The 19,260-nt window shown below is 44.2% G+C and overlaps 1 protein-coding gene across 2 annotated transcripts in view; it reads right to left on the reverse strand.

The window, feature by feature from the left end:
- The window catches only part of AK5 (adenylate kinase 5), a 194,635-nt gene that overhangs the window by 80,499 nt on the left and 94,876 nt on the right, over positions 1 to 19,260 (reverse strand). For both annotated transcript variants that reach the window (XM_044300470.1, XM_044300471.1), the window contains exons 7-8: positions 16,660 to 16,750; positions 3,211 to 3,287 (exon numbers count right to left, since the gene is read on the reverse strand). In XM_044300470.1, coding sequence (XP_044156405.1) covers positions 3,211 to 3,287; positions 16,660 to 16,750 — 168 coding nt within the window. The remainder of the gene's footprint in view (positions 1 to 3,210; positions 3,288 to 16,659; positions 16,751 to 19,260) is intronic.

A 19,260-nucleotide genomic window follows, 5' to 3' on the forward strand; every position in this document is an offset into this window, starting at 1 on the left:
CCCTTTACAATGCATTCCAATACTTCTGTATTGGAATGCATTGGCTGTAAGAGTAGTACTGTGTGTATTACTCATACAGCTTCCGGCCTGTGAGATCTAGGGGGCTGGATCTCATCAGGCTCGTCACCGGAAGGCAGCGCCAATGCCTAAGGAAGGCATCGCGCTGCCTTCCATTCCATCGGGTCCCCATTACACAGCACAGGGACCCGATGGCACCGCTGATCCCCGCCGCAATGACCTGTAAACGCTGCAAACCGCGCATTGTCCCAGGGTGCCTGCTGATTGATTTCAGCAGGCACCCAGTTCCGATCACCGCCCGCCGCGTGGCTGTGATCGGAACTACACATGACATACCGGTACGTCATGTGTCCTTAAGTACCAGGAAATCATGACGTACAGGTACGTCATATGTCCCCAAGAGGTTAAGCCAATGCAACCTTCCTAAGATTTCAAAAGAAGCTCTATCTTCCCTGAATATTCAGATCACAGCGGACGAGATTCAGGAGGTAATAAAGCAGCTCCCCAATAACAAATCCCCTGGACCAGATGGTTTGCCATATCTTTACTATAAGACGTTTACCTCTGTTCTTCTCCCGCACATGATTACATTATTTAATTAATTCTTGCAAGGCTCACCAATACCAGCCTTAATGCTACAATCCTATATTACCCTCATTCCAAAGCCTGGTAGGGACCATATGGAGTGTTCCAATTATCGTCCTATAGCTCTCCTTAACTCAGATTTAAAAATCTTTACTAAAATCCTTGCGAACCGACTTTCTTTGTGGCTCCCCCAATTAATCCATAAAGAGCAAGTAGGATTTGTGTTGAATCGGCAGGGAGGCGACAACACAAGGAGAGCTATAGACCTGAATGACTTTGTTAATAAAACCGGTCAACAGGCTTTATTATTGAGCCTTGACCCGGAAAAAGCGTTTGACCGACTAAGCTGGCCCTCCATGCTCTCCACCTTACAGGGCTTTGGTATTGGGGGTCCTTTTGTTACTGCACTCCGTGCTTTATACACTAAACCCACAGCTATTATCAAAATGACCCTTGCCCAATCTGGTAAGATACATATTTTTAATGGCACAAGGCAGGGCTGCCCACTCTCTCCTCTACTTTTTGTACTATGCATTGAGCCTCTAGCTGCTGCTATTAGATCGCACCCTGATATTCATGGAGTAAAAGTCAATCATGTAGACTTCCAGCTGTCTCTCTGCAGACGATGTCCTTCTTACTTTGACCTCCATGTTACCCTTCCGAATGTATTCAAGTTACTAGAGGAATATGGTAAATTATCAGGGTATAAAGTCAATACCACAAAAACAGAAGCCCTGCCGTTGAACATTCCACCCGACAGGTTGAACAATCTAAGAGATAGCTTCCATTTTAGATGGACTGAAGACACTTTGAAATGCTTAGGAGTGCACTTAACGCAAACATACGCATCATTATACACTTATAACTTTCCTCCCCTTTTTCAACAGCTAAGAACCCTTATGACTAAATGGAAGCCTCTACCCCTTTCTCTATTTGGCCGAATAGCAGTAATGAAAATGTCCATATTGCCCAAGTTATTATACATGTTAGAGACCCTTCAAGTCCCCATACCAGGAAAGGAGCTGAGGGCTCCAATCCTCAATCCTTAGATTCATATGGAATGGAAAGAGGCACAGGATTTCATGTAGCACCCTTACAGCCCTTAAATCACAAGGTGGTCTGGGGGTGCCGGATATCACTAGATACTATTGGGCAACGCACCTAAGGCATATCCTTGCCTGGTCGAACCTCTTAGCATATTCCAGATGGATGGAATTAGAAAAATTATGGATTGCTCCGATACATCCTAATGCTTTAATATGGTCTTAGATACCAACTGCCCAGATACCAAAGCTGCTGGGACCTATGACCCTCACGTATAATGTTTGGAAATCTTGTAACTCATCTATGATATCCTTCCTATGTAACCCACTGTTTCCGGCAGGTATGGAGGTCTCTTTTTTTTAAACCTTGGTTTTCCAGTAGGATATTCCGCTTTGCAGATATAGTGGATTATAGGACTTTGAAAATTATACCTTTTGACCCTCTTACATCCTCACTTACCAGAGACCTCCAGATACTAACATTTACAAACACTAGTTTATTCAATACTACTCACGTTTCTACACCTACGACGTTTGAGAAGTTGTGTAAACTATCAGACTCGACCAAGGGACTTATCTCTGAGATATACATTATACTTTCCTCTCCGGATCCTTCCCCACCAACCAACCGGGAAACGCTTATAGGGCGTAACATCTCTCCAGACGAATGGAAACTAATATGGAGAAGGGCAGCTTTAACTTCTACTTGTGCCACATTTAAAGAGAATGTTAATGTTCTGGTATCATACCCCTCAACTGTTAAAATATCTTGATTCTAAATTATCAGATAGATGTTGGAGATGTGGAACGGAGCTGGGATCATTGTTCCACATCTTCTGGGAGTGTCCCTTGATACATCCATTTTGGAAGGAGACACAGGGGATCCTTTTACAATTAATAGATGTTGAGTCCCACTTGAAACCCTTATCTATATGTGTTGAATATGCCTCCTGCTCCCCTGGAAAAATACACCCTGACAGTGGCTAGACGTCTTGTAGTCAGTTTTTGGAAACGACAAGACAGGCCTACTCGCTCTGACCTTATAACCAGTGTCTTGGATGTTAGAAGAATGGAATACTTAACTGCCCTTATGACCAATCAAGTTGAACGGTTTGACAAAATTTGGAGGCTCTGGGATGACTATACTGGTACGCTTGCTTAATACCACACCGTTGCTCCCTCGGTATATCCTTTCCCCTCGTGTCCTATCTTGTCTATGTCCGTCTTATTTCCTTGGTTGATACGACTATGACTGTTGGCTATAATATGTTCAGTAGATTGAGACTAGCCATCTAATAGATATCAGCATGTCCATTTAATTATTGACCTACATTGTTAACTTATATTGACATCTTTAAATGCTATTAAGATTCCATATGTTTGTTACTTTGGAGACCACTTTTGTGTAGTGGCCCAATATTTTATTTTATTTTTCTCGCTTAAGGTATATGTGTTTACCCTGTTGATTCTTACGCAGAAATGTCATTACTCATTGCTGTTTTTCATTTCAAAAGAAAGCTTTAATAAAAAGACAATTATATAAAGCAAAGAGGGAACGCTATACCTGGTCATCAAACTCTGATGAGGACTCGGCTCCTTCCCCGATGTCTAGAATAAGGCTTAGGTCGAGCTCGCTTGGTCCTGTAGGCAAAGAATAAACATGGGGTAACGCTGCTGTACTGTTCATTCCATACAGTGGTACTATATACCGTATTTTTCGCCGTATAAGACGCACCGGCGTATAAGACGCACCTAGGTTTTTGGGGAGGAAAATAAGAAAAAAAATATTTTTAACCAAAAGGTGTGCTGTGGGTTTGGAACTAGGTGGTCTGTGGATGGCACTATTACTGGGGATCTGTGGATGACGGACACTGTTATGGGGGGATCTGTGGATGACGGACACTGTTATGGGGGGATCTGTGGATGACGGACACTGTTATGGGGGGATCTGTAGATGACGGACACTGTTATGGGGGGATCTGTGGATGACTGACACTGTTATGGGGGGATCTGTGGATGACGGACACTTATGGGGGGATCTGTGGATGACGGACACTGTTATGGGGGGAACTGTGGATGACGGACACTGTTATGGGGGAACTGTGGATGACGGACACTGTTATGGGGGATCTGTGGCTTTCACTGTTACAGGGGGATCTGTGGCTGGCACTGTTACAGGGGGGGATCTGTGGATGGCACTGTTATAGATGTGTCATCCACAGACCCTCCCAGCCCATAACTGTGCCATCCACAGATCCCCCGCCGCTCCAGTATACTAACATAATATGTCTTATTCAATTAATAGTTATTAAATATGCCTCTTTATTCCTAAAGTACCTTAAATCCTAAGTGCTTCAGTACAATGCCGGCAGGCCGGCGCGGCGCGTCACTCACTGACGTCACTTGCCTGCGCCGCCTGCTTCATTCATAAAGTAGGCGGCGCAGGCACGTGACATCAGGGAGTTACGCTGCCGCCCGCCCGGCCTGCATTGTACGGATGCGCTTAGGATTTAAGGTACTATTAGGCATAAAGGGGCATATTTAATAACCATTAATTGAATATGACATATTTTATTAGTACACCGGAGCGGCGGGGCGGGCCTTTAGTACAGTGACTGCACCGCCCCGCCGCTATTGCCGGCCCCAGCTCCTCCTCCCAGTCCCTCCCCGAGTCCCCGCTCGCTTTACATCGCTGCCAGCGATGTAAAACTGACTGCATTCGCCGTATAAGACGCAGGGGTCATTTCTCCCCCATTTTGGGGGAAGAAAAAGTGCGTCTTATACGGCGAAAAATACGGTACTATTTACTTAATATGCGATGGGTGAGGGTCCGACACCCCGCTCCCTCACCGATCAGCTGTGCCCTGCAGCATCCTGCACTGGAATGATCACTGTGAATGGAACAGAAGCACAGCTCCGTTCTAAGTGTAGTGGTCGTGTCGGGTTACTGCAGTTCAGCTCCCATTCACTCAGGGGTGCACCTAGTCTTTCTTCCGCCTGAGGTGAAAACTGAAACGGCACCCCAAACCCCAATGCCAATTTCTTAACCTAACCCCTTCCCTCAAGCCCTACTGTTAAAGACATACCTACAGAGCTGCTAAACATACAGGGTAATACAGGGCCACATACTGTGCCCACTGTGCTTCCCAATACTATACTGTAGAAACAGATAAACCCCCCCCTTCCGCTGCGGCCCTCTTGCCCCTACCTGGTGCTGCCTGAGGCCTCGCCTCATTGGTGGTGCACCCCTGCATTCACTTCAATGGGAGCTGAGCTGCAGTAACCTGGCGCGGCCACTACACTTTGAATGGCGCTGTCTCCTTCCTTCTTTCAAATTCTAGTTTCAGAGTTGGAGACTGCAGGGAACAGCTGATCTGTGGGGGAGCGGACTCTCACCAATCATAATTATATAATCTGAGGATAGATTATACATTTCAGGTGCCTGGAGAACCCCTTTAATATAGGGTGTGAGTCCAGGTTGTCTAACAACTACATGACTTCCTGTTTGGGTGACTACCAAAAACCCATTTATCTAGAGACACCTATCTGCAGACAGTTCTGTTTTGGTCTATAAGACCTCTTAAACAGAGGGAAGGGTTATCTCAAGAACGGTGGGAGAGTGAAGGGAGACCACGCTGCGCAAGCGCAGACACCTCTCCATTCACCGCTATGGGACTGCTGGAAATAGCTGTCCAGCGATTGGCTATTTTTGGAGGAGTGGCCAACTATCAGCGGTAAAAGGTGGGAGGCCGCACTTGCGCAGTGTACCCTCCCTTCACTTCAGGGAACCCATTTTTGAGATAGGAGTAGGTCCCAGACATTTGTGGCATATCCCAGCGAATGGAAAAAACGCTTTAACACAAAATCCATTGTAATAACTTTAAATGACTGCCTCTGTTCCACAGCGCTGTAGAGAGATTGCTGTCTCATATTAGTCCCTGTCCCCACTGCGGCTCACAATCTATATATCGAATGATCTGCATGTTTTGTGGGGTGCGGAAGAAAACCCAGGTGAACACGTGAAGAACATACAAACTCCATGCAGATGTTGCCCCTGGTTGGATTTGAACCCAGGCTCCCTGATGTATTTCTATGAAGTCTCATATTAGTCCCTGTCCTCACTGCGGCTCACAATCTACTCTATGATCTGCATTTTCTGTGGAGAGCAGGAGAAAGCTGTGGTGAACACAGGGAGAACATACAAACTCCATGCAGATGTTGCCCCTGGTTGGATTCGAACCCTCTATGTGGGAAACAAGTGCTGGATTAATGGAGAACAGATTAAAGAAACTATTCTAAGAATTTTTTTTTCTTCTAATACGATTTCATTTTCACCCCCTGTGTAATCAGGTCTCTATGATTAATGCTGAGCTATAATTAATTTCCACTTATTATCCCTGGGCACGCATGCACCTCTCATACAGCAACTACTGGAAAGGCTGATAAGTCATAAAGTTGCAATTACGTCTAAATATTATGGATTCAGACAAGCATGAAAACGTATTAACATTTATCAGATGCCAACGAGGCAATCCTGACTACCCAACAACCCGAGAGCAATAAAAGGTTATCGCCTATTCCCTAATTATACCGCACAATAACAACACGTAAAAAAAGAAAAAAGAAGAATATGTTCACATATGTTTGCCTAAGAATATGCGAGCAACATGTTCCGTTATCAACCAAGTCCCGCTGGTGAGACAATCTATCCTGAGACAGAAAGAAGGCGGGGGACGATACAAATATTATACCCGTGTAAGATGGGAGAGAGAGGCCGGATGTAATGACACAGATAACGGGCTTCTTTGAGACTCATGATGGCCATAGCCTCTAAAGAAGCCTTCCCCTGGAGACTCTTCAGCAAACACTGAACATCCAATTGTTTAAAAAGGGTTGTCACAAAAAATATTCCACATTTTTCAAATTGCATGTAATTAAAAATGTAGTTTAGCCACTGAATTATTCAATAAAATGTATCTGTATAGCGCCACCTGCTGTTTGTTATTCTCCTTATTTCCCTGTCCACCTCACTGAGGTGGTCGCATGCGCTTAGTTTAAATCTTTAACTGTTACCACCTATATCTTCCGTTAGAAGCGGTGGCAGTTAGAGGGAAAGGGCTACAGCACAAAGGACATGCCCCCAGAGAGAGGACACTGAGCTGCCAGCCAGAAATAAATCTAGCAGAACATGGGGAGATCTCTGGATCCATGTGAGGTACAGGGCTGGTTCTAGCTTTGTTAGAAAGGTATTGTCATGTACTATAGGTTGTCTGATTCTCATTTTTTACATCCATCATGGCATAACCCCCTTAGGGGGACCATGAAGAATTTGACTTATTCCTCCGCCGTGAGATACTCACATGTTTGCCTGCTCTGTGATCGCCCTCCCGGACGCTATGTATCTCTAGAACAGGCATCCTCAAACTGCGGCCCCCTCCAGCTGTTGTAAAACTACAACTTCCACAATGCCCTGCTGTAGGCTGATATCTGTAGGCTGTTCGGGCATGCTGGGAGTTGTAGTTTTGCAACAGCTGGAGGGCCGCAGGTTGAGGATGCCTGCTCTAGATAACCAAAACCCAAGCCAAAAAGTCACCTGCGGTGATTACCACAAAGATTCTCCCAAGCATGCCAATCCCAAGCGCTGATGTCTAACCAGGAAGCCCACCCTGAAGACGACAACCCCAGCTAAACCCTGTTTTGCTCTGGCGATGCCTATCGGTTTGATTATTCTTATCATGGGAACAAACAATACCGCCCTCCCATGAAAGGGCGGCGTACGGACGTAACGCAGCATCACAGGTGGCTGCAATACCAGACACAGCCCCTGGACAAGATGGCGCTGTTGACTTTTCTCCTCGTTTTTCTGTATATAGACACAGTATATTCTATACACTGCAATTAGTAGATGGTGGGTCCAGATATAGTCACGGCACCAGAGCTTGTTGAGCACTGGCTTATTTTTGGTGAATTGTGGAGCCCCCACCCAGGGGGTGGGATTCAAATTTTTAACAACAGGTTCCCAACTCAACGGTTGAGCACCAGATCGGGACACGGTAACACGGTTCCTTGATCCACTTGTAATTTTAACAACTGGATCTGGAGAACTGGAGGGAACTGGCTGAATCCCATGCCTGCCCCTACCTACCTACCTTCACGTGCCATTATTTAGTGACCTTATTTGTCCCCTCTGAGGCAGGAGTTTAGGCCCCATTCACATGATCGCATTTTCTGGTCCGTATCCAATCAGGATGCAGACCCACTCATTTGAATGAAGCTGCAAAAATTGCAGTCTACATCCGTAGACCTTCAAAAAAGATAGAGCATGTCCTATTCTTGTCCGTTTTGCAGACAAGGATAGGCATTGTTACAATGGATCCGCATAAAAAACGGATGTCACACGGACGTCATCCATATCCTTGCGATTTGTGGACCACAAATGTCTCACGGAGGTCATCCTTCTCCTAGAAGACACAAGCGTCACTGCTTATTGATGGCCGATCCATACAGGAAGGACATTTATCTGTGCGCCTTCTTAAAGGGTCATTTTTCAGGAATGTGACATTTTCTCAGCGGATGCGTGGAGTGTTAGGATCCAGGAGGGTCGGGAAGCTGCAGTCCTTATTGACCCACAGATAGGCAGTAATAAAGCCACAGCTATGGATCATTATAATGAACAGACCACAATCGATATTCGAGGTCAGCACCGTACGGGAGCATCGCCTGCTGATTGCCCTGGGTTATTGAAAGGCCGCACCCAATTTATCATTTCATCCATCACATGGTAGGTGATGAGCCCTACTCCTGTATAATATCCAGACCAGTGCTGTATTATTGAATCCTCTATTATAATGTATTATTAGCTCTGAAAAACCTTAAATAAGCTGAACTAGTCTATAAAACAATTTCCATACATGGACTCTGTTGGCTGGGTAGAGAGTGGTCACAAAGAGCGTCTCTCGCTCTCGGAGGACCTGTCCGCTCCTGCATCACACCTATATTCCTTTGGCTTGAATGTACAATACTTCTTTTCCCCTGTGGTGGCGCTGCAGGGACACTGAAAACTTACAGCTAGACTTCCCCTGCAGATCAGAGCTGATCACTGGGGTCACAGGTGATCATTTCCTTATGACAAGGAATCAAGCGGAGACACGCTTGGAGTCCACGTGGCTGTATCTGGTACTGCGAGTGCAGGTGCCTCCTCCGCCTGATGATCGTGTGGGTTCTGACGATAGGATCCCTCCGATTACACATTTATGGCCTAAAGGAGAGGCAGTCAGGGCATGCTGGGAGTTGTGGTTTTCTAACAGATGCTGGGGACACAGAAGATTTAAAAAGGTATTCTGGTTGTGACCACAGGATAGCGGATAACTATTAGGTTATAGGGGGTTCCACAGCTTGGACTCCCAGTGATTGTGAGAACTGGGAGCCTGAACCCCTTGGAGCCCCCAAAATGAACAGATTGGCAGGCCGAGCATGTGCAATGCAGCTCCATTCATCTCTACGGGACGGCTGATTACCGTGCTCGGCTATTTCTGGAACTTTCATGAAGACGAATGGAGCTGAGGTCTGCATCACCGTCTCCAAGAGGTAGGGGCTCCCTGTTCTCGTGATTGGTGGGGGTCTAGTAGTTAACAACCGGAATACCTCTTTAAGCCCCAATTTTTACTTTTTGATATTGTGATCATGCTAACAGTTGTCAGGAAAGAGTTAACTGAGTAACATTATGCTGGATGCCCTTAACAACCCCGGATTAAATAGCTTCAGAGCTGAAAGCATAAAAAAAGGAAGAAAGAATTTGTCTTCCGTAATGTGCATGCTATGTGGAGAGGGACACATGGACGAGGGCGCTTGGATGCACAAGGCCTTTACCTCCGAGCGATCAATGCCGGGAACTGAGGAATGTTATTCTTTACAGAAACACAATAGGAAAATGTCACTGAGTGATAATCAGGTGCGACCTTGTCACAAGGACATGGATCCAGCAGATGCAGAGCGCTTTCATACAGTATCACAGAACACGGCTGAATTTTATGCTGCACTTTACTTGAGCACTACAAGTCCCAGCCTCATGGATGCCCCACCAATCCACAAGACAGATGATTGCGGGGTTGTGGTCACAAACTTCAATGTGTTGATCAAAATGCATAATCCCACTCACCACGGCCCGATGGTCTCCTTGGAGTGGGCCCCTACAATAATCTGCCGCAGCATGGTGACCACCACCGCTGCCACAACACAGCACCTGCAGGAGGAGTGACCCAGCACCCCTGCTGCCAGGCTAAACCCCCTTGGCACTGGGTCACACCACCCACAGGTACAGCACCAAAGCAACAACAGCCATCATGCAGCACTGCACCATGTGAACAGATCTCAAGTAGGCATTAACCCTCAGGGCTCATGCACACGGCCGTTGGTTGTTTTGCATTCCACAAATTGCGGATCTGAAAAACACTGATACCGACCGTGTGCATTCTGGAAGGCCTGGCCCCTAATAAAACAGTCCTATCCTTGTCCGTAATGCGGACAATAATACAGTCCTGATCAAAAGTTTAAGACCACTTGAAAAATGTCAAAAAATCCTATTTAGCCTGGCTGGATCTTAACAAGGTTCCAAGTGGAGCTTCAACATGCAACAAGAAGAAATGGGAGTGAGACAAAACATTTTTTGAGCATTCAATTTTATGAAAACAACGAATAAACTGAAACAGGCTGTTTTTCAGCTGATCAAAAGTTTAGGACCACACCTCCAAAAAAAAAACTAAACCCCCCCAAAACAGAAATCCAACTTCCCAACATGAACTCAGTAATGAGTAGCTCCACCGTTATTGTTTATCACTTCAAAAATTTGTTTCGGCATGCTCGATGCAAGCGTTTCCATGAGGTGAGTGGGAACATTTCTCCAAGTGGTGAAGACGGCCGCACGAAGGTCATCTACTGTCTGTCTGGAACTGTTGTCCATTTTTGTAAACTTCCCTTGCCATCCATCGCCAAAGGTTCTCAATTGGATTTAGATCAGGGGAACACGCAGGATGGGCCAAAAGAGTGATGTTATTCTCCTGGAAGAAGTCCCTTGTCCTGCGGGCATTGTGTACTGTAGCGTTGTCCTGCTGAAAAACCCAGTCGTTACCACACAGACGAGGGCCCTCAGTCATGAGGAATGCTCTCTGCAACATCTGGACATAGCCAGCGGCCGTTTGACGCCCCTGCACTTCCTGAAACTCCATTGTTCCACTGAAGGAAAAAGCACCCCAGACCATTATGGCGCCCCCTCCACTGTGGCGCGTAGAAAACATCTCAGGTGGGATCTGCTTGTCATGCCAGTAACGTTGGAAACCATCAGGACCATCAAGGTTAAAAAAAAATTCATCAGAGAATAAAACTCGCGCTGTGAGAGACCCTCCTGCTTATGCAGTTCGGCAACCCGACCACGTTCAAAAAGGGAGAGTTTTTTTGCCTTTGCCATCAGAATGTGTGACAACCTGACAGAAAATGACAATGAATCCACATCTTTGCACAGATTTGGCCTTTTAAAGGCATGTGGTCCTAAACTTTTGATCAGCTGAAAAACAGCCTGTTTCAGTTTATTCGTTGTTTTCATTAAATTGAATGCTCAAAAAATGTTTTGTCTCACTCCCATTTCTTCTTGTTGCATGTTGAAGCTCCACTTGGAACCTTGTTAAGATCCAGCCATGCTAAATAGGATTTTTTTGAAATTTTTCAAGTGGTCTTAAACTTTTGAACAGGACTGTAGGACATGTTCTATTTTTTTGAAGAACGGCCATGCGGACATGGAGTCATTTACGTTTTTTGCGGCGCCGTTAAAAGGGAATGGTTCCGCATACGGGCAGCAAAAAAACCTGGAACAGACACGGGAAAAAAATAACTTTGTGTGCATGAGCCCATATGCAGTCTCCTGCCTGTGCAATCCATGTCTTTCTCTCTACAGTTTGGCATACTTCCATCCTGTCCCCTCTTTTTTTTCATTGTATCAGCACTCCGTTCATTCCTTCCAGGTGTCTTTCGTAGCCGTATGTCCGTTCCCCAAATTATAGAACATGTCCTATTTTGGTCTACAAAATGCAATCCACAGACCCATTGAAGTCAACAGGTCTGCAAAAAAATGCAGATGGCACAAGGACAGTATCTGTATTATCTGTATTAGGCGGATCTGCAGTTTGCAGACTGCAAAATGGATACAGTTTTGTGCATGAGGCCTTAGGGTCCTTACACAGGTTTTTTAATGTTGAGTTTTGAAGCCAAAACTAGGGATGGAGAAGTAAACCAAGGAGAAGGAATATCTGCCCATAATATTTTCTCTCCTTTTTTTGGTGCACAACTGATTTTGGCTTCAGAACCTGCATAGGTGGCTGTACCCTAAGGCCCCTAGCAGACGAGCGTTCCTCCTGCAGCAAGTCTGCACCGCAGCACCCGGTCTGACCTCCCAGCACTAATGGGATTCACATAGCATTATATTGATTTATGATGCTATGTAACCCTTACTGTTCTGGAATGTATTGGATAACACTGGCAGCATTATGCCAGTGTTATCCAATACATTCCAGAACTGTAAGGGTTACATAGCATCATAAATCAATATAATGCTATGTGACCCCCGGCAGCGCTGGGAGGTCAGAACGGGTGCTGCGTTGCGGACTTGCTGCGGGAGGAACGCTCGTCTGCAAGGGGCCTAAGGCTACTTTCACACTTGGGTCGTTAATTCCGATATTGAGCTCCGTCAGAGGATCTCAATACTGTAATTTAATGGATCTGTTTTGATTTTACACATCAGGATGCATCCGTTTCAATTTTTATGACCGGACACAAAACCGCAGCGGAATGCTGCCGGAACGGAAGACATCCTGATGCATCCTGAACGGATCTCTTTCTATTCAGAAAGCATGAGGACTAAGCGGAAACAACAACGCAAGTGTGAAAGTAGCCTACGACTAGTTTCAGATGTGCATGTTCCCTGCAGAAAACACGCTCCATTTGGGGGCGTGATTTCCCGGCCTGAACCCTGCTCCTATGACAGGACCTCAGTGCGCTAGAATGATTTATAATGCTGAGTGTCCCTGCTCGATATCGCCTGTAATAAACTGTACAATTCATTACAGCAGAGGTCGTCAGCATTATAAACCATTAGAACCCCCGAGGTCCTGTCATAGGAGCAGGGTTCCGGCCGGGAAACCACGCTCCCGCATAGTGAACATGCTCATCTGAAACTAGCCTAAAGGAATGTTCACATGTCGGATTTTTGGCGTGGGTTTGAGCGCGGATTCCGCAGTGAAAACCACGTAGCATCTGTGCTGAAACCCACTGCTGTTGATGGGAGGCCGCTCTGAAGTTCACAAGGCCAAGGATTTTTCACATGCAGTTTTCTAAACCGTGCTGACACCCTGGAAAGTCGCGGTGGGAGCGTGCTGGTGGTTTGCTAAATTGAGAGTGGGACCATAGCATTCAAAATGAAAAACCACGGCAGAAACCACAGCGGTTTGACACGACACTGTAGTTTATGCAGATCTTCAAAGGTAATTTCCCTGCATTTCCACGCCAAATCTGCACCAAAATCCGCATGTATTAGACTACTCCCACACTTGCCCTAGTAGGGTACGGCAGGCTGTCCCGTACTAACGCTGTGCCGCCGGAAGTCTGCTCCAGCCCCATGCTGTAGTTTTTGTCTGGCCACCTCTCGGCATGTTTGCCGTGCTGCGGCCGGACCACCAGTCCATCCCCATTATAGTGTATGGGGCCGGAGCGTACTTCTGGCGCCACACATGGGCTAGTACGGATCCAGCAGACTGTTCCCCCGCCGGATACCGTCTGTTCTACATTAGCTGTAAGCCATAATCATCAACATTAAAGGGGTACTCCCATAATTAATGTAAAAAAAAGAAAATCAGACATCATATTGTACATGACAACCTCTTGTCTTAACCCCTTAGGGACACAGCCTTATTACACCTTAGGACCAGGCCATTTTTTGCAAATCTGACCACTGTCACTTTAAGTGCTGATAACTTTAAAATGCTTTGACTTATCCAGGCCGTTCTGAGATTGTTTTTTCGTCACATATTGTACTTCATGACACTGGTAAAATGAAGTAAAAAAAAATTTTTTTTTTGCACAAAATAATACCTAATTTACCAAAAAATTTCACAAACTAGCAAATTTCAAAGTTTCAGTTTCTCTACTTCTGTAATACATAGTAATACCTCCAAAAATTGTGATGACTTTACATCCCCCATATGTCTACTTCATGTTTATAGCATTTTGGGAATGATATTTTATTTTTGGGGGATGTTACAAGGCTTAGAAGTTTAGAAGCAAATTTCAAAAATTTTCAGAAATCTTCAAAATCCCACTTTTTATGGACCAGTTCAGGTTTGAAGTCATATTGTGAGGCTTAGATAATAGAAACCTCCCAAAAATGACCCCATCTAAGAAAGTACACCCCTCAAGGTATTCAAAACTGATTTTACATACGTCGTTAACCCTTTAGGTGTTGCACAAGAGTTATTGGCAAATGGGGATGAAATTTGAGAATTTCATTTTTTTGTCTAATTTTCCATTTTAACCCATTTTTTCCACTAACAAAGCAAGGGTTAACAGCCAAACAAGACTGTATCTTTATTGCCCTGACTCTGCCGTTTACAGAAACACCCAATATGTGGCCGTAAACTACTGTACGGCCACACAGCGGGGCGTAGAGTGAAAGGTGCGCCGTATGGTTTTTGGAAGGCTGATTTTTATGGACTGGTTTATTTACACCATGTCCCATTTGAAGCCCCCTGATGCACCCCTAGAGCAGAAACTCCCTAAAAGAGACCCCATCTAAGAAAGTACACCCCTCAAGGTATTCAAAACTGATTTTACATACATTTTTAACCCTTTAGGTGTTGCACAAGAGTTATTGGCAAATGGGGATGAAATTTGAAAATTTCATTTTTTTGCCTTATGTTCCATTTTAACCCATTTTTTCCACTAACAAAGCAAGGGTTAACAGCCAAACAAGACTGTATCTTTATTGCCCTGACTCTGCCGTTTACAGAAACACCCAATATGTGGCCGTAAACTACTGTACGGCCACACAGCGGGGCGTAGAGTTAAAGGTGCGCCGTTTGGTTTTTGGAAGCCAGATTTTGCTGGACTGTTTTTTTGACACCATGTCCCATTTGAAGCCCCCCTGATGCACCCCTAGAGTAGAAACTCTAAAAAAGTGACCCCATTTTAGAAACGACGGGATAGGGTGGCAGTTTTATTGGTAGTAGTTTAGGGTACATATGATTTTTGGTTGCTCTATATTACACTTTTTGTGCGGCAAGGTAACAAGAAATACCTTTTTGGCACAGTTTTTTTTTTTTTTTTTGTTATTTACAACATTCATCTGACAGGTTAGATCATGTGGTAATTTTATAGAGCCGGTCGATACGGACGCGGCGATACATAATATGTATACAATTTTTTTTATTTATGTAAGTTTTACACAATGATTTCATTTTTAAAACAAAAAAAGTTTTAGTGTCTCCATAGTCTAAGAGCCATAGTTGTTTCAGTTTTTGGGCGATTATCTTAAGTAGGGTCTCATTTTTTGCGGGATGAGATGACAGTTTGATTGGCACTATTTTGGGGTGCATATGATTTTTTGATCGCTTGCTATTACACTTTTTGTGACGTAAGATGACAAAAAATTGCTTTTTTTACACCGTTTTTATTTTTATTTTTTAACGGTGGTCACCTCAGGGGTTAGGTCATGTGATATTTTTATAGAGCCGATATGTTTTAGTGTTTCCATAGTCTAAGAGCCATAGTTTTTTCAGTTTTTGGGCGATTATCTTAAGTAGGGTCTCATTTTTTGCGGGATAAGATGATGGTTTTATTGTTACAATTTTGGCATACATGCGACTTTTTTGATCACTTTTATTACCTTTTTTTGGGAAGTAAGGTGGGATCGCGATCCCGCCTGCCGCACCGCCCGCCTCTCGCACCGCCCGCAACCCTCCCCCTGCACCACCCGCCCACATAATATCATTCAGGGGTGCAGGGGGAGGAAGAACATATATATTTTGGGCATTGTAAAGTCTCTGATCCCCGCGGTCAGGGACTGCGGGGATCAGAAACGGCAAAAAGCGCATCAAACCGCAGGTCTGAATTGACCTGCGGTTTGTTGCGATCGCCGACATGAGGGGGTCACGGGACCCCCCCGCGCATTTAGCCTAGGTGCCTGCTCAATGATTTGAGCAGGCACCTTGTTCCGATCACTGCCAGCCGGGCAGCAGTGATCGGAACAACACATGACGTACCGGTACGTCATGTGTCCTTAAGTACCAGGACATCATGACGTACCGGTACGTCATGTGTCCTGAAGAGGTTAAACCAGCCCTGTACCTCACATGGACCCAGAGATCTCCCCAGTCATTGCTCTGCTAGATTTATATCAAGCTGAAAGCTCAGGGGAGTGTCTTTTCTGCTGCAGCTCAGGGGGCGTGTCCATGCTCTGCCTATCACAGCTCAGGGGGCGTGTCCATGCTCTGCCTATCACAGCTCAGGGGGCGTGTCCAAGCTCTGCCTATCACAACTCAGGAGGCAGTTGAAGGATGAAACTGAGCATGTGCGGCCTTCTTAGTGAACAGGTCAAAGAAATAAGAAAAAAACAAACAGCAGGTAGGTGGCGCTATACAGATACATTTCATTGAATAACTCAGTGCCTATGCTAAATTTTTAATTACACGCAATTACAAAAGTATTCAGATCCAGGTGCTGATTTGAAAATTGTAGAATATTTTTTGTGGGAAAACCCTTTTAAAAGAAATAAATGCTTGAAATAGATCACTTTGTGTCTAAAGAATCTATAGAAATTATAAATTTGTCTTTTGAATTGAATTACTGAAATAAATTAACGTTTTCATGATATTTAAATTTATTGAGATGCAACTGTAAGAAAACAGATAGATTTTTGTACATAATCCCTGAATGGAGGTCCATTACTAAGCAGGACATTCACTGATTTACTCACCGGCTACAGGTTCCATAGCTGGAAAAAGCTTATTGTCAACGGCCGCACTGATGTCGAAGAAAATCTCCTCCTCATCCCGGTCAGCGTCAAACTGGAAAGAAGCAAAAAGAGGGAAACCATTACTTACAGAGAGACACCCGATAAGGATTTCTCCGGTGAAGCTTGTCTTTGGCTTTACCATGACTATGTCAATAGATAGCATGATGATACAGATAGACAGACGGATAGACAGATAGATAGGAGATAGATAAAGGAGAGCGAGGGCAAAGAAGGATCGGGCATGCTGGCTTTAAAAGATAAGGACAATTTTTTTTTTACACCAATTAATTTATTTTAAATGTAATTAAAATCATACCGCGCTCTAAGGGGATCATCGTAAGTTCCCCTGTTACACTATGAGTCCTTAGCAATGCTGTTTTTAATATTTATTTTACCTTATAGTTGGCGCTGCTGTTGAGGTTAGTCCCTTCCGTATATATTGTTAAATTAAAAAAATTGACTTTTTCCCTACTATAAGTTGGCGTGAATTCTATATAAAATTCGTTTTTATTAGTATCTTTTAAAAATTCCTGTAAACTGCTTCCCCCCCCTTCCCATATAAAAACGATATCATCTATAAAACGCCACCAGAGGAGGAGGCCCGTCCGGAGCTCGCCGTTGGGGTGGATATAGTGATGCTCCCACCAACCAACGTATAGATTTGCGAACCCCAGTGCGAACCTCGTCCCCATCGCGGTCCCCCACATCTGGAGGTAAAACTTATTATTGTAAGTAAAATAGTTTTTTGTTAAAATGATCACAATACACTCCCCTAAATAATTTATTCGCATTTCTGGTATCTCCCCCTTTGCTTTTAAAAAATATTTAACTGATCGAAAATAAAAAAGTTTGTAATGCAGTTAAATATTTTTTAAAAGCAAAGGGGGAGATGCCATAAAAGCAAATCAATTATTTAGGGGAGTGTATTATGTTCATTTTAACAAAAAAACTATTTTACGTACAATAATACGTTTTACCTCCAGACGTGGGGACGAGGTTCGCAAATCTATACGTTGGTTGGTGGGGGCAAGCTCCGGGCGGGCCTCATCCTCTGGCGGCGTTTTATAGATTATATTGTTTTTATATGGGAAGGGGGGAAAGCAGTTTACAGGTATTTTTAAAAGATACTAATAAAAATAAATTTTATCTAGAATTCACGCCAACTTATAGTAGGGAAGAAGTACATTTTTAGATTTAACAATATTTACGGAAGGGGACAGAATCTGCACTAAAAGATTCAATAAGCCTAATGATGCAAACAGTTTTATTGTTGTGGCGAGCGGCCACTTACCGCGCTGGCTAGAGAATGTTCCAAGGAGCCAGTTTATACGGATTTAAAGAAATTGTACAGAAAAAAAAGAATACGAAAGGGAGGCAGAATGCATGCAAAAGAAATTTGAACATAAAGGCTATGATAGAGGGAAACTAACGTAGCAAAGAATGGAAACAGGCCAACTGAATAGACTAACTCTACTAGAAGAACGAGAGACGAGAAAAACAGAATCAGTAGAGGAAGAAGTATCAACCCCCCCATTAATTATACCCTACAACAGCTAGATGTCATATTTTAGAAAAATAATTAAAAACATTGGATTGGGACACCCTTAAAGAGGACGAAATATTTGGTGAACTTATCCCTGCAGAACCAAAATTTGTATTCTGCAAGGCTAGAAATATAGGTAATCTGATTGTATCCACAAATAGGTGCACAGCAACAAGTAACAGTAAGGCAAGGGGGGGGGGGGGGTATACAAAAAAGAAGGGCAATCACTTGGCTTTTTACCCATGTAAAAAATGCATGGGATGTAAAAATCACGTGACAACAAAATTAAAATATGAGTAGAGAACACTGAAGGCTCATATAAACAGAATATTAAGCAATTCATTACATGTAATAGCAGTGGAATAATATATACAATAACAAAATCTATGTCGGCCGCACAAAAAGACTAAAAGAATAGGGGAACATGTATATAATATACAGAGAGAATATGAGGGACACCCGCTGTCACGCCACTATAGAAAAAGGCACAGAGGGAAGTTCGTCGGCTCAAGTTTTTGCAAGGTAGAAATAGTGAAGAAGAATAAAAGGGATGTCCAAGGTTGAAACAAAGTGGATATTCAATATGGATTCCTTAACACCAAATGGTCTGAACGCCGAGATAGAACTCTTTGCGTTTGAGTAAGGCTGCTCATGTCGAGGTACACTGTAAATCACTGCATAACGGAGAATTAGGGGTTAAGCATTAACATCTGAAAGAGAACTAATAAATAGGAAGCACTAGGAGAGCCCTGTGACACTCCCTGAGGAAGGACAGCGTCTGTCCAAAATGCGTTGGAGGCTTTTTGGCACCTGTAGCAACCCTTAGCTGCAGGAGTGACGTCACTAGTCGCTCCGTGAGAGCGCAAACTACTAACTCCTATCTTTAGGGTCCATTCACACGTCCGTTATAACACTCCGTTTCCGTTCCGGATCCATTAATTTCAATTGCCTCTGCAAAAATGCGGACACCAATCATAGTGCTGTCCGAATCACGGGTTCCGTTTTTCTATTTTCGAGTA

Source organism: Bufo gargarizans, chromosome 7, assembly GCF_014858855.1.
Source record: "Bufo gargarizans isolate SCDJY-AF-19 chromosome 7, ASM1485885v1, whole genome shotgun sequence".
Taxonomy (NCBI): domain Eukaryota; kingdom Metazoa; phylum Chordata; class Amphibia; order Anura; family Bufonidae; genus Bufo; species Bufo gargarizans.